The 16,224-nt window shown below is 45.8% G+C and overlaps 2 protein-coding genes across 6 annotated transcripts in view; one reads left to right on the top strand and one right to left on the bottom strand.

The window, feature by feature from the left end:
* LOC134220370 (uncharacterized) overlaps positions 1-16,224 on the bottom strand; it is a 1,038,156-nt gene that overhangs the window by 577,542 nt on the left and 444,390 nt on the right. The window lies entirely within an intron of this gene.
* On the top strand, positions 3,577-4,882 carry LOC134219970 (uncharacterized). The gene is made up of 2 exons (XM_062698883.1): positions 3,577-4,441; positions 4,501-4,882. Exons 1-2 carry the CDS (start codon positions 3,606-3,608, stop codon positions 4,826-4,828), a joined length of 1,164 nt encoding a protein of 387 aa, XP_062554867.1. The 5' UTR covers positions 3,577-3,605; the 3' UTR covers positions 4,829-4,882.

The raw sequence follows: 16,224 nt of genomic DNA, 5'->3' as shown, positions 1-16,224 counted from the left end.
TTCTCACACTCCAGTTTGTCGCCTTTCTTGTAGATGGGGCATATAACCCCTTCCTTCCACTCTTCCGGTAGCTGTTCGGTTTCCCAGATTCTGACTATCAGTTTGTGCAGGCAAGTGGCCAGCTTTTCCGGGCCCATCTTGATGAGCTCAGCTCCGATACCATCCTTACCAGCTGCTTTATTGGTCTTTAGCTGTTGAATGGCATCCTTAACTTCCCTCAAGGTGGGGGCTGGTTGGCTTCCATCGTCCGCTGAACTGACGTAGTCATCTCCTCCGCTGCCTTGACTTCCACTGCCTGTACTCTCAGCGCCATTCAGATGTTCCTCGTAGTGCTGCTTCCACCTTTCGATCACCACACGTTCGTCCGTCAAGATGCTCCCATCCTTATCCCGGCACATTTCGGCTCGCGGCACGAAGCCTTTGCGGGATACGTTCAGCTTCTGATAGAACTTGCGTGTATCTTGAGAACGGCACAGCTGTTCCATCTCCTCGCACTCCGCTTCTTCCAGGCGGCGTTTCTTCTCCTGAAAAGGCGGGTTTGCTGTCTCCGCTTCCGTCTATAACGTTCCACGTTCTGCCGGGTACCTTGCTGCAGCGCGACCGCCCGCGCTGCGTCCTTCTCCTCCAGAATCTGTCTGCACTCTTCGTCGAACCAATCGTTCCGTCGACTTCGACCCATATACCCGACGTTGTTCTCCGCTGCGTCGTTAATGGCTGCTTTAACTGTACTCCAGCAGTCCTCAAGAGGGGCCCCATCGAGCTCACCCTCTTCCGGCAGCGCTGCCTCGAGATGCTGCGCGTATGCAGTAGCGACATCAGGTTGCTTCAGTCGCTCTAGGTCGTACCGCGGCGGTCGTCGGTACCGAACATTGTTGATGACGGATAGTTTTGGGCGCAGTTTAACCATCACCAGATAGTGGTCCGAGTCGATGTTAGCGCCACGATATGTCCTGACGTCGATAATGTCGGAGAAGTGCCGTCCATCAATCAGAACGTGGTCGATTTGTGATTCTGTCTGCAGTGGTGATCTCCAGGTGTACCGATACGGGAGGCTGTGTTGGAAGTAGGTGCTACGAATGGCCATATTCTTGGAGGCGGCGAAATCAATTAGTCGTAGGCCGTTTTCGTTCGTCAGCCGGTGAGCGCTGAACTTTCCAATAGTCGGTCTAAACTCCTCCTCTTGGCCAACCTGAGCGTTCAAATCTCCTATGATGATTTTGACGTCGTGGCTTGGGCAGCTGTCGTACTCACGTTCCAGCTGCGCGTAGAATGCGTCCTTATCATCATCAGTGCTTCCGGAGTGTGGGCTATGGACGTTGATTATGCTGAAGTTGAAGAACCGGCCTTTGATCCTCAACCTGCACATTCTTTCATTGATCGGCCACCACCCGATCACGCGCCTTTGCATATCGCCCATCACTATGAAAGCTGTTCCCAGCTCGTGTGTGTTGCCGCAGCTCTGGTAGATGGTATGATTACCTCTAAACGTTCGCACCATTGATCCCTTCCAACAAACCTCCTGCAGCGCTACGATGCCGAATCCACGGTCCTTGAGCACATCAGCGAGTATGCGTGTGCTCCCGATGAAGTTGAGAGATTTGCAGTTCCACGAACCGAGTTTCCAATCGCTAGTCCCTTTTCGTCGCAGTGGTCTTCGCCGATGGTTCCGGTCCGTACTCTCTTGTTGATTGTTCGTTGCTTATGATTTTTAAAGGCTGGCTTGCAGGCCTGACACCAAACCCCTAAATTTCCGGAGGACCATTCCTCCTTATTTCCGGTGGACCATGGTGCACAGTTTCACTTAGAGTCCCTCGCTGGCACTCGGACGATGATCAGCCGCCCCTAACATGGAGAACAGTCGCTGTTGTGAGCCGATCCTGACATGGAGAACAGACGCTCAATAAGATTTGCACCTCCGGAGAGGAGCAAACCCCCCCTTCCCTGTCAGCATACGACCATAGTTCCCACCGGGGTTGGTTACCCGATCTTCCCTAAGGTTGCTCGTATCCCGGCCAGCACCGCGGGGAGGTAGGGATAATAGTTGCTGGGTAAGAGGCTAAGGACCGCGAGATGGGGTCTATTTTATTCCTTCAGGTACGCGAAGTACCAATGGTACGCTTTACCCAGCATTTGCCGTGCCTACTGCATACATCTCACTACTCAATACTCACTTACATTTTTAGTACTCTCTTCTCACCACTCTGTACTCATTTTAAATCTCATTTCTCTCTTCTCGGTTCTCGCTGTTCACTATTCATTTCGAGGGTCTCACTTCACTTAACAAGGGAACAAACGGCATTCGGCCACATATAAATGTCTTCATTATATCGACACCTTCCTAACTTGATGGTCCCCTCAATATCAAAAGGAGGAGAGTTCACTGTAGTTACAAATAAGTGGAATTGAAAGAAACAGTACCAACTCGTCTTAAGATAGATGATGAGCATCTTATTCATATCGTCAAGCTTGGGGATGGAAGTAGTTGCTACAAAAATGGTACAATTTTGTTATAGACTTGTATTTATTTGGCAGAATATGTTCATTTCCGCAATTTTAGCGTAAAGTAATAACTCGATGCAGCCTAACACCTTATTACAACAATTCACAGTCTGCGCCCAATATTTTTATCTGGTAACACGAAGCCAAAACGGTAGTGGCACATGCACTGCTCATAAATTAGCCATAAAATCCAGGTAATTTTGAATCCACTCACAAACGAAATCCGCAGCTGCGTGCATAGCGATTGGGTGCTGCTTCCGTTGAATCAGCTTTGATGACGACAACAGTAGTGGCGGCAATATTCCTGCAGGCACATTAATTGATACGTGATTGAATTCTATTCATGGCCCGCCTGTGTGGGTTGCGTAATTGATTGTGGAGGGTAATTAAAGCAGTAAAAAATAAGCGACGAATGCGCCAGACCAAAAGCGCTCTGCCGCATAAATCCGTCTTCCGTTGGATGCGGGCGCTTGGGGAACTTTTACGACCTTTATATCTCCCCCAGTGGGATCGATATTAAAGATACTTTTATCCCTTCAGCAATCAGTAAGATCGTAAAACAGTATAGCGGTTCGACAGCTTCCGAGTCCATAAAAGGAATCCTTTTTTGGAGATAATTCAAAAAAGGACAATCCATGAGAGGAGTGGAAGAAAGGGGACTTCATTTTGTGAGCACTCTTTCATAAGACATCATCATCATCATCAACATTAATAAACCATCCTCTACCACGACATATCACTTGCTCACTTTGAGCGGGCATAGTCTTGGATTTTTTTTTCGATTTTCATGCTACCACTTTTTGATAGATTCCAAATTTGGCTATTCTCAACCCACTTTTTCTCCATCAACAATCAACATCGTACCCGGCGAGGGTTCTGAATCAAGTTGATGCTTTTGATCTTCAACCAATACACCTTTCCTTTTAGCACCTTTCCTTACTAGCACTTTATTGAATTTCTCGCTAGTTTCACCTGAAACAGGTAAATAAATTGTTCCACTAGCTTTCACAGGATGAGAATTAATTCCAAATAAAAAATCACAGCAACCCACAATATAAAAAAAATTATGTTTCGTAATCCAGCTTGTCAAATCCAATTAGCCAGAAATGTCCCACCGTGAAAATGTTCCGTCCTTAATTCAGCTCGGCTACGTTCCGAATCACACCGAGCATTGGGCCGAAATCGAGTTTCACGAAAAGATTAGCCACCTGGACCTAATCGATCACCGGTTGAAAAGCCTCCGCAAACCGAACATTCACGTCCGGATCGGCAGCACCGTTTTCGACTGCCATTCGCTGCTGCTCCAAAGCTATTCGGGAACGTTCGACGAGCTGGAGAATGAACGCGTAGTGGTGCTCCCGGAGGAAAAAGTTTCCCCGCGTGCGTTCCAAATCATCTACGACTGGATGTTGGCCGCCAAGGCAGACGTCCAGCGGGAGCACTTTGTGGAGGTGTTGGTCGCGGCGGAATACCTACGGATTAAGCATTTGGTTGATCAGTGCTGGATTTGTATCGACAGTACCGAGGCGTTGGTCGAAGATCGGGCTTTCTTCCTGTACATCGAAGCCGCACAGCATCATCAAAATATATTGAAGAATATGCTTCTGAAAAGGATTTGTGCCTTCTTCCTGCCTCTGGTTGCTTGCAGCGAATACACGCAGATGCCTTTGGATGATCTGAGCGTGCTGCTGAAGTCGAGCTACCTCGGAGTGTTTTCCGAAACGGACGTCTTCTACGCAGCTTGCCTTTGGCTACTGGAAGACTGGGACAACCGACAAGAATGTGTTAGCGATGTGATGAATTTGGTTCGATTTGCTCTGATTCGGCCAAGTTTGCTGGCCCAGTTGAACAGCTTGGATGCCGACGAACGTCTTCACGACATTCTACGGAACGAAACGACCAAACATCTGGTGGCGCAAGCCTTGAATTATGCATTTAGCAGGTAAGTGGATTATCCTTATGATATCTACATCACATCAATGATTTTTTTATTGATTCTAGCAAATCGTCATCGGAGTTGCCCGACAGCAGCTCCACAGGAACTCGTAGAGTGAAACGTTTGGAAATGCAAAAGCCCACCGAACGGACATGGCTGGACGATGCGGACTCTTCGAGGGCAGATGGTGAACATGAAGTATTCTCCTTCGCACATGACGATTATGGGTACGAAACCTTTTTGGAACGGCTCAGCTATTTGACTAGAGATCGTGACTGCTGGAAACGCTGGAAAAAGCTGGAAGTAAGTGTTGAAATGCTACTCTCGTCAAGTTTTACTCGCCTTCCAAGTGTCAGTAGCGAATGCGAGGAGGAACCTTTGCAAGAACTTTAATGTATGATTAGGATCACATCGATTAATGAATCAAATAACAAGCCTGAACTGGGAGCAAACATAGTTTTTTTCTCGTCATTTTAATATTTGTCCTTGAACATTATCATGGATGCTTACATAGGATGGTGGATAACTACATACTGAAGACAATACACAGAGAGCTGGATTGATAACGTCCTCTTTATTGCGTGTCTCGAGATTGTCTGACATTACATTTATTGATTGCTGCTGTCTAACCCTATTCAATGCCTACTACGAATACCTACAGCTCGGCCATCCTGACATCCACATCGTCCCGATGTGCATTCAATTCATTTTTCATGTTCCATAATTTCATATTAACAGGGTCAAATATTCCGGTAAAGGGTAATTGTGTCAGCTGAATACCATCAACATCACTAACAACGTAACGATTATTGGGAAGTATTTTTTCTAACTATGTATGGTCCCTTGAATTGTGCTTGTAACTTCGATGAAATACCAGACGTAGCATGATTAGGTATATAAACTAAGTCACCCTCTTGATACTCAGTACACATTTTGCATCCCGCATCATATTTCTTTTTGTTATAAGATTGTACTTCCCTGTTAATTGCAATAGCTTTTTCTCTTATCTTAATCAAATCTCTTTCAATGTCCGTATTTTCATTTATATTTCTTTCGATTATGCTAACAGTAGACTTCTTTTGTTGCCTTCCGAATAGTACTTGAAAAGGTGTATTACCTATTGATCGACAAAAAGTATTATTAATATAAAGTTCTGCATCTAACAAAATAGGACCGAAACCTTTGGATGGATTACTATCAATAAGTTTAGCTATAACAGGTGTTAAAACTCGATTAAAACGTTCTACTTGTCCATTTGCTTTTGGACATGCTGTAGCTATAAAAATATGCTTAATTTCATGTTCACTATTAAATTCTTTAAAGCTATTTGAAGTGAAACAACTTCCACGGTCAGAAATGATTTGATCAGGTATTGAATATGCGTTAAAGTAATGTTTCAAGTGTTTGATGACCTCACTTGTATTTGTAGTTTTGCAGGGATAAAGCTTTAAAAATTTTGAAAATGCATCTATTATTACAAAAATATATTTATAATTACAGTTTCTTAGTGTCAATGGTCCATAATGATCAATATGTAATGTGTGAAAAGGTATATTTCCTTTATCTATAATGTTTAAATACCCATCTTTTTTATTATTTTTCTTTGAATAAACAATGCATCTTAAACAATTACCAATGTATTTTTTTATTCGTTCTTTTATATTTGGAAACCAATATGATTTGTTTATTAGTTCGTAAACTTTTTCCACCCCAAAGTGACCGAAATCATCGTGATACATTTTCAAAATATGGTCCACCATATTTGATGGAACATAAAATAATAACTTGTTTTCTTTATTTTTTCTATAAACTACTCCATCTCGCAACTCAAAATATTTGTTCTCCCTGTTCTCCAACTGAATCCGTATTTCTTCAACTTTTGAATCTAACATTTGACTAGCCAATAATGCTCTTTCAAAATTATCATTTTCATTTCCTAAAGCACATATAATAGGCATACGAGATAAAGCATCTACATGTTTCATGTTAGAAGAATTTCGATGAATAATTTCGTAATCGTATTCAGAAAGAAATATTTCCCATCTAGCGATTTTCACATTTATGTCTTTTTTCTTCAAAGTTTCTTTCAGCGCTATACAATCAGTTACTATAGTGAATTTGATACCTTGCAAATATATATGAAACCTCTTGATGCTATGTACAACTGCTAATGTCTCAAGTTCAAAAGAGTGCAATTTTGCTTCGTGAGACTCCGTCCTCTTACTAAAATACATTACTGGATGTAAAACTCCATCTGACTGCTCTTGCAATAAAACTCCTCCAAACCCTAATGCACTAGCATCTGTATGTAGTTCTGTTCTGGCAGAAGGCGAATAAATTTTCAATACCGGTTCTGCAACAAGTTTTTCTCGAAGAATTTCAAATGCCTTCATTTCATCTTTTCCAAATGTAAAATCTTTTTTATCTTTTTTAACTACATCATACAGTGGTTTAGAAATTATTGAAAAATTTGGTATGAATTTCCTGAAGTAACTGGCCAGTCCTATAAATTTATGCACATCATGTATATTTTTAGGAATCGGAAAGTTTGTTATACTTTCTACATGTTTTCCGCTTGGCTTTATTCCTTCTGAACCAATATTGTATCCTAAATACTCAACATTAGTTTTCAAAAATGTACATTTTGTTAGCTGTAATTGTAAATGATTCTCAATTAAAATTTCGAAAACTTTTCTTAGTACGACTAAATGTTCCTCAGCTGTTTCAGTTGATATTAGAATATCATCTATGTATATTCTTATAACCCCTTCAGCAATTAAATTCTTGAAAATAGTATTAATGAATCGCATAAAAGTTGAAGGTGCATTGCACAAACCAAATGGTACCCGAGTGTATTCATACTGTCCCAAATGACTTACAAAAGCTGTATATTTTGACAGTTTTTATCGATCAATAGATGATGATATCCACTTTTGAGATCTAGAGTACTGAAATAGTTCTTATTTCTCAAACTATCTAGGTGGTCTTCAATATGAGGAAGTGGATACCTATCTTTTACTGTTATTTTGTTCAATTCCTATAGTCTACACACATCCTCCAAGAGTTATCTTTCTTCTTTACTAAAACTATTCTACTAGCATATGGTGAATTACTTTCTTGTATTACACCCTCATTTAGAAGTTTTTTATTTGTGATTCTATTTCTAATTTTGAATGTTAGATAATCGACGAGGTGAAAAACTGAATGGTTTATTTTCCAACAATTCAATATTCATACTATAAGATTGTTTCGGTTTCAGTGGACGAACTCCATTTTATATACTTCAATGAAAAGAGATTTGATTTTATTAACATATGCAAAAGGAATAGTACTATCGCCTATATCTAATTTATCTTCATCATTATTCAAGAAAGTTTCCGCACTTATTTCCACATCATAAATGTCTGGTCGAAAATCATTTCCGTTTTTAGCCACATTCAAGAGATTTTCATTTATATCATTCTTCTTTCCAAAAACTATTGAATTACCATCACATTCAGCGAACAAATTATTCCTTACCATGAAATCTGACCCAAGAATGCACATCGGTTCCATGGTTGAATCTGGTACAATTTTAAACTGTGAATTGTAAATAATATTATTAATAACAATTTCAGTCTCAAATGTTCCTAAAATATCAATTTTTGAATGATTTAGGCCAGAAAATGATTGATTTGAGTATTTGACAATTTTAACTGAATCAGGAACAATGCTATTGCGTATCAAACAAATTGGACTACCTGTATCGAAAAGTGTTGTGCAGTCTGTATAAAAATATGAAAATCTAACTAATGCATTGAAAAATGATTTTTTTAAATAAACCTTTTCTCTAAATACTACGCTACCTCGAGACCGCTGTTGATCGACTGCTTCAGCTCCTAGCCGGCTATAGCTCGTCTCCACAGCTGAAATATCATCGGTTCGTCCTCCAGTGTAACGAGTATCTGATCTTGGATTTCCACCGCCGCCTCTTGGATATGGATTCTTTGGAAAACGAGCATCTTTTTGATAACACATTCTTGCCAAATGTCCACTTTCTCCACAATTGTAGCAGCAACCAACATTCCAGCGCATACGACCTTGATAGCTGTTTGAATAATTTCCTCGATTCACCACCACCGCCCGCATTTGTGATTGATTTTCATGGCGTAGAATTACATCCAATAACGTCTCTACTGTAGTATGCCCTGCGGTACTCAGCGTCAGCCTCAAATAGGGATCCGGTATTCCATTTATAACATATTTCATTATAGCTGCATCACCCAAATTGATTGACCTTGCTTTTGCTACAATGTCGTACACAAAATGTTCATAAGTTTCATTTGAAGCCTTCACTCGTTTCATCAAAGCGCTGTGAACATCTACTTCATCAATTCGCGTTGGAAATGCTCTTGTGATTCTTTGTTTGAACTCATTCCAACCATTTATCGTTTCTTATCGTTACCTTCAAACCAGATTTTTGGAACTGCTCCTAATCGCATCGTCGCATAATGAAGGACAGCTCGATCTTCCCAGCCATATACATCTTTCAAACGGTCGAGTTTTCTTATCCATTTTTCAACTGTAATTTTCTGCAGATTGAACTCGGGAATAAGTCCTTGAATTTCTTCATAGTGTAAAAACATCTGTACGTTTCGTGGACACATTCTGTCACACATATTCGATCTTAAGCTATTTGTGTTTCCATTCTGCTTCTCTTCACCGCTCATCTCAACTACATTAACTCCACGTTCACCAACAACCGTATAAGTACCAGTTTCGGGACGCGTTTCGATTTCTATTTCGCTATCATTCATTTCCTCTTGGTTCGTAACTTCGATTTCAGTTTGGTTCAGTTTCCCTTCAACGCTCGAAGAATTTTCATTTTCAACTCTTCGTCTTGGAAAGTCGCGTAAGATCATCATCCCACTTCTGAATTGAAGACAATACACAGAGAGCTGGATTGATAACGTCCTCTTTATTGCGTGTCTCGAGATTGTCTGACATTACATTTATTGATTGCTGCTGTCTAACCCTATTCAATGCCTACTACGAATACCTACAATACATACATACATACTAACACGTTAAAAGAATAAGATTTCTGACAAAATATGAACTTGAATTCACGTAGGTAATACAATTTTGAACGAAAAATCCAACTTGAATCCAAACCTAATCAAAATACAATTAAAATCCAAATCCAATACAAAAACAATCACAATCCAATCCAAATCCAATCTAAATCAAAATGCAATCTAAATCCAATCCAAAACCAATCCAAATTAAATCCAAACTAAATCCAATCAAAATCCAAACCCTATCCAATCCAAATCCAAACTAAATCCAATACATCCAAACCCATTCAAAATCCAATCAAAATCCAATCCAAATCCAATCCAATCCAATCCAAATCCAAATCCAATCTAAATCCAATCTAAATCCAATCCAAATCCAATCCAAATACAATCCAAATCCAATCCAAATTCAGTCCAAATCAATCCCAATCCAGTCGAAGTCAATCAAAACTAATCCAGGTCAATCCAAATCAAATCCAAATACAGTTCAAATCCAGTTCAGATCAGTTCAAATCTGATTCAGATCCGGTCCAAATCAGTCCAGATCCAGTACCGATCGGTCCAGATCGGTCCAGATCCAGTCAGGTTCGGTCGGGTCAGGTCCAGATCCAGGTTTCCAGATCGAGTCTAGTCAGTCCCAGAGTCAGTCTGATCCGCTTCCAGATCTGGTCCAGATCCAGTCCAGGTCCAGTCCAGGTTGGTCCAAGATCCAGTCGATCAGTCAGGTCGGTTCAGGTCCAGTCCAGATCCAGTCAGGTTCAGTCCAGATCCAGTAGATCCAGTCCAGATCCAGTCAGGTTCAGTCCAGATCCAGTACAAGGTCAGTCCAGGTCAGCCCAGATCCAGTCTAAATGCAGTCCAGTCCAGTTCAGATCTGGTCCAGATCCAGTCCAGGTCAGTCCAGATCAGATCCAGATCCAGTACCAAGGTTCAGTCCAGGTCAGTCCAGGTTCAGTCCAGGTCGGTTCGGATCCAGTCCAGATCCAGTCAGGTTCGGTTCAGATCCAGTCAGTCCAGATCGGTCAGATCGATCCAGTCAGTCAGGTCAGTCCAGATCAGTACAGATCCAGTCCAGATCCAGTTCAGATCCAGTCAGATCCAGTCCAGATCCAGTCCAGGTTCAGTCCAGATCCAGTACCAGATCCAGTCAGATCCAGTCAGGATCCGGTCCAGATCGGTCCAGGTTCAGTCCAGGTCCAGTCCAGATCTGGTCCAGATCCAGTCAGATCCAGTCCAGGTCCAGTCCAGGTCCAGTCCAGATCCAGTCCAGGTCGGTTCAGATCCAGTTCAGATCCAGTCCAGAGTCAGTCCAGATCCAGTCCGGATCCAGTCGATCCAAGATCCAGGTCAGATCGGTCAGATCCAGTCCAGGTCAGTCGGTCAGGTCGGTCAGGTCCAGTCAGGTCAGTCCAGATCCAGTCAGGTCGGTCCAGGTCAGTTCAGATCCAGTCCAGATCGAGTCAGGTCCAGCCCAGATCCAGTCCAAGTCAGTCAAGATTCAGTCCAGCTCCAGTCCAGATCCAGTCGGTCAGTCCAGGTTCAGTCCAGATCCAGTACCAGATCCAGTCCAGATCCAGTCGAGATACCAGTCCAGGTTCAGTCAGGTCAGTCCAGATCGGTCAGATCTGATCCAGATCTAGTCCAGATCGAGTCCAGATCCAGTCAAGTCAGTCCAGATCAGTCCAGATCCAGTCAGGTCCAGTCCAGTCAGTCCAGGTCAGTCCAGGTCAGTCAGGTCAGATCCAGTCAGATCCAGTCCAAGTCAGTTCAGATCAGTTCAGATCCAGTCCAGATCCAGTCAAGAGTCTGATCAGATCAGTCCAGATCCAGTCCAGGTCAGTCCAGGTCAGTCAGATCCAGTCCAGGTCGGTTCAGATCCGGTTCAAGGTTCAGATCCAGTCCAGGTCAGTCAGATCGATCCAGGTCGGTCAGGTCAGTCCAGATCGTCAGTCCGAGTCCAGATCCAGTCCAGGTCAGTCCAGGTCAGTTTAAGTCAGTCCAGTCAGGTCAGTCCAGATCCAGGTCAGTCCAGGTCCAGTCAGGTTCAGTCGGCCTCAGTCCAGGATCAGTCAGGCCCAGTCCAGATCGGTACGGATCCAGTCCAGATCCGGTACAGGTCCAGTCCAGGTCGGTTCAGGTTCAGTCCAGATCCAGTCAGGTTCAGTCGAGATCGGATACAAATACAGTCCAGATCAGTATGAGTCAGTCCAGATCCAGTCAAGATACAGTCAGGTTCAGTCGGCTCCAGTCAGATCCAGTCAGGTCCAGTCCAGGTCAGTCCAGGTTCAGTCCAGATCAAGTACCAGATCCAAGGTCAGGCCCAGTCCAGATCCAGTACCAGGTCCAGTCCAGGTCGGTACAGATCCAGTCCAGGTCGGTTCAAGTCAGTTCAGATCCAGTTCAGGTCCAGTCAGTCCAGTCAGATCCAGTCCAGATCCAGTCAAGTCAGTCCAGGTCAGTCCGGATCCAGGTTCAGTCCAAGGTCAGTCAGATCCAGTCCAAGTCGGTCGATCCAGTCCAGGTCAGTCGATCCAGATCCAGTCCGATCCAGTCCAGTCCAGATCCAGTCAGGTCAGTCCAGATCCAGTCAGATCCAGTCCAGGTCAGTCAGATTCAGTCCAGATCCAGTACAGATCCAGTCCAGGTCGATATGATCCAGTCCAGATCGATCCAGTCAGATCCGGTCAGTCCGATCAGTCCAGATCCAGTCCAAGATCAGTCAGGTCGGTCAGATCCAGTCCAGATCAGTCCAAGATTCAGTCAGGTCCAGTCCAGATCCAGTCAGATCCAGTCCAGGTCAGTCCAGATCCAGTCCAAGTCAGTCCAGGTCAGTCCAGATCCAGTCCAGATCGGTCAGATCAGTCCAGATCCAGTCCAGGTCAGTCCAGATCCAGTCCAGGTCGGTCAGATCCAGTCCAGATCAGTCCAGGTCAGTCCAGATCCGGTCCAGTTCAGTCCAGATCGGTACAGATCAGTCCAGGTCAGTATAGATCAGTATAGAGTCAGTCCAGGTCAGTTCAGGTCCAGATCCAGTACCAGATCCAGTCAGTCAGTCCAGATCCAGTCCAGTCAGTCCAGATCAGTCAGATCAAGTCCAGGTCCAGTCCAGATCCAGTCAGTCCAGTCCAGGTCAGTCAGGTCCAGTCAGAGTCAGTCCAGGTCGGTCCAGATCCAGTCCAGATCCAGTCCAGATCCAGTCAGGTCAGTCAATCCAGTCAGATCCAGTCAGGTCAGTCCAGATCCAGTCCAGGTCAGTCCAGATCAGTCCATGTCCAGTCAGGTCAGTCCAGATCGGTCAGATCCAGTCCAGGTCAGTCCAGATCCAGTCGGTCAGAGTCAGTTCAGTCCAGGTCAGTCTCCAGTCCAGATCCAGTCCAGATCAGTCAGGTTCAGTCCAGATCCAGTACAGATCCAGGTCAGTCCAGATCGGTCCGGATGCAGTCCAGATCAGGTAGATCAGGTCAGGCCCAGTCCAGATCCAGTACGGATCCAGTCCAGGTCCGGTGCAGATCCAGTCCAGGTCAGTTCAGGTTCAGTCCAGTCGATCCCAGTCAGTCCAGGTTCAGTCGGGGAATCGGATACAGATCCAGTCCAGATCAGTATAAGGTCAGTCCAGATCGGTCGGATACAGTCCAGATCAGGTACCAAGATCAGGTCAGGCCCAGTCCAAGTGCAGTACAGTCCAGTCAGATCGGTACCAGATCCAGTCCAGTCAGTCCAGTTCCAGATCCAGTTCAAGTCAGTTCAGATCAGTCAGGTCAGTCCAGTCCGATCCAGTCAGATCCAGGTCCAGTCCAGATCAGGTCAGTCAAATTCAGTCCAGAATCGAATCCAGATCAGTCAAGTCAGTCCAGATCAGTCAGATCGGTCAGGTCGGTCCAGATCCAGTCCAAAGTCAGTCGATCCAGTCCAGAGTCAGTCCAGGTCAGATCCAGATCAGTCAGGTCAGTCCAGTCCAAGTCGATCAGGTCAATCGATCCAGTCCAGATCCAGTCATGGAGTCAGTCCAGATCCAGTCAGTCAGTCAGATCCAGTCGGTCCAGATCCAGTCCAGGTCGGTCAGATCAGTCCAGTCAGTCAGATCAGGTCGATCAGATCAGTCCAGAGTCAGTCCAGGTCAGTCAGTCCAGTCAGTCAGTCAGGTCAGTCCAGATCCAGTCCAGATCGGTCCAATCCAGTCAGATCCAGTCCAGGTCAGTCCAGATCCGGTCCAGGTCAGTCCAGTCAGGTTCAGGTCCAGTTCAGATCCGGTACAGTCCAGTAGATCAGAGTCAGGTTCAGTCCAGTTCAGATTCAGTCCAGATCCAGTTCAGAGTACAGGTCAGTCCAGATCAGTCAAGGTCCAGTCAGATTCGGTCCAGATACAGTCCAGATCCAGATCGAGTCAGATCGAATTCCAGGTCAGTCCAGATCCAGTCCAAGGTCTAATCCAGTCAGATCGAGTCCAGATCCAGTACAGATCAGTCCAGGTCAGTCCAGGTCCAAGTCCAGTCCAGGTCCAGTCCAGGTCAGTCAGTCCAGTCAGGTCAGTCCAGTCAGTCAGGTCAGTCCAGATCCAGGTCCAGATCGGTCAGGTCAGTCCAGGTCCCGAGTCAGTCCAGATCAGATCCAGGTCCAGGTCCAGTCCAGGTCGATCCAAGTCAGTCCAGGTCAGGTCAGATCCAGTCGAGTCCAGTCAGGAGTCAGTCCAGATCCAGTCCAGATCGGTCAGGTCGGTCCAGATCAGTCCAGGTCCAGTCAGATCAGGTCAGTCAGTCCAGATCCAGATCGGGTTCGGTCCAGTCGGTCAAGATCCAGTCAGGTCAGTCCAGATCAGTCGATCCAGTCAGATCCAGTCAGATCAGGTCAGTCCAGATCAGGTCCAGATCCAGTCAGATCCAGTCCAGATCCAGTCCAGGTCAGTCCAGATCCAGTCCAGGTCAGTCCAGATCCAGTCAAGTCAGTCAGATCAGTCCAGATCCAGTCAGATCCAGTCCAGATCCAGTCAGATCCAGTCCAGGTCAGTCGATCCAGTCAGTCAATCCAGGTCAGTCAGATCAGTCCAGATCCAGTCAATCCAGTCCAGGTCAGTCAGGTCAGTCAAGTCCAGTCAGGTCAGTCGATCCAGGTCCAGTCCAGATCCAGTCCAGATCCAGTCCAGGTCAGTCCAGATCCAGTCCAGATCGGTCAAATCCAGTCCAGTCCAGTCCAGATCAGTCCAGATCCAGTCAGATCGGTCAGATCAGTCCAAGTCAGTCCAGATCCAGTCAAGTCAGTCCAGATCCAGTCCAGGTCAGTCCAGTCGATCAGTCCAGATCCAGTCCGATCAGTCCAGGTCCAGTCAAGATCCAGTCAGATCAGTCCGATCCAGTCAGATCCAGTCCAGATCGGTCAGTCCAGTCAGTCAGTCCAGTCAGTCAGTCCAGTCCAGATCCAGTCCAAGATCGGTCCAGGTCAGTCAAGTCAGTCGATCCAGTCCAGATCCAGTCAGGTCAGTCCAGATCGGTCAGGTCGGTCAGTCGGTCAGATCCAGATCCAGATCAGTCCAAGATCCAGTCAGGTCAGTCAGATCGGCCCAGATCCAGTCCAGGTCCAGTCCAGGCAGGTTCAGGTTCGGTTCCAGATCCAGTACGGAAGTACAGATCAAGGATCTGTCCAGGTCGTTTAAGTCAGTCCAGGTCGGTTCAGGTACCAGTCCAGATCCAGTCAAAGGTCAGTCCAGGTCCAGGTCAAGTCCAGTCCAGGTCAGTCCAGATCGGTCCAGGTCCAGTCAGGTCCAGTCCAGGTCAGGTAGATCAGGCCCAGGTTCGGTTCAAAGACAGTCGAGTCCAGTCAGGTCCTGTCGGTTCCAGATCAGGAGTCGGTTCAGGTTCAGTCTGGATCCAGGCCCAGTTCAGGTTCAGTTCAGGTTCAGTCCAAGTCAGTCCAGTCAGGTCCAGTCCAGATCGGTCAGGTCAGTCAAGATCCAGTCCAGATCCAGTCCAGTCTCGAGTCAGTCAGATCGGTCAGATCCAGTCCAGGTCCAGTCAGTCAGATCCAGGTCAGTCCAGATCGGTCCGGAGTCAGTCCAGATCCAGTCCAGATCCAGTCAGGTCAGTCAGATCCAGTCAAGATCGATCGGTCAAGATCCAGGTCAGATCCAGTCAGATCAAGTCCAGATCAGATCCAGTCAGGTCAGTCCAGGTCCAGGTTCAGTCCAGATCCAGTCAAGTAGATCAGTTCAGTCAGGTCCAGGTCAGTCAGATCAGATCCAGATCCAGTCCAGGTCAGTCAGATCCAGTCCAGGTCCAGTCAGATCCAGTCCAGGTCAGTCCAGGTCAGTCCAGATCCAGTCAGGTCCAGTCAGTCGGTCAGGTCCAGTCCAGGTCAGTCCAGATCGAGTCCAGATCCAGTCCAGATCAGTCCAGGTCAGTCAGGTCAGTCCAGATCAGTCAGTCGGTCCAGTCGGTCCAGGTCGGTCCAGGTCAGTCCAGGTCGGTCAGGTCGGTCAGATCCAGTCAGGTCAGTCAGGTCCAGTCCAGATGCAGTACAAGGTCCAGTCCAGATCGGTCAGATGCCAGTCAGGTCAGGTCCAGTCCAGGTCAGGTCAGTCCAGGTCCAGTCCAGGTCAGTCAGATCCAGTCCAGATCAGTTCAGGTCGGTCCAGATCCAGTCCAGGTCAGTCCAGATCCAGTCCAGATCAGTCCAGATCCAGTCCAGGTCAGTCAGATCAGATCAGTCAGGTCAGTCCAGGTCAGTCCAAGTCCAGGTCAG

The sequence above is a fragment of the Armigeres subalbatus genome, chromosome 3 (genome assembly GCF_024139115.2).
Source record: "Armigeres subalbatus isolate Guangzhou_Male chromosome 3, GZ_Asu_2, whole genome shotgun sequence".
Lineage (NCBI taxonomy): Eukaryota > Metazoa > Arthropoda > Insecta > Diptera > Culicidae > Armigeres > Armigeres subalbatus.
This window is presented reverse-complemented; position numbering and strand designations above follow the sequence as displayed.

Coding starts and splice junctions, on each gene's coding strand:
- LOC134219970 (XM_062698883.1), top strand. CDS start 3,606: ATGTCCCACCGTGAAAATGTTCCGTCCTTAATTCAGCTCGGCTACGTT. Junction 4,442..4,500: donor TTGAATTATGCATTTAGCAG/GTAAGTGGATTA, acceptor TATTGATTCTAG/CAAATCGTCATCGGAGTTGC.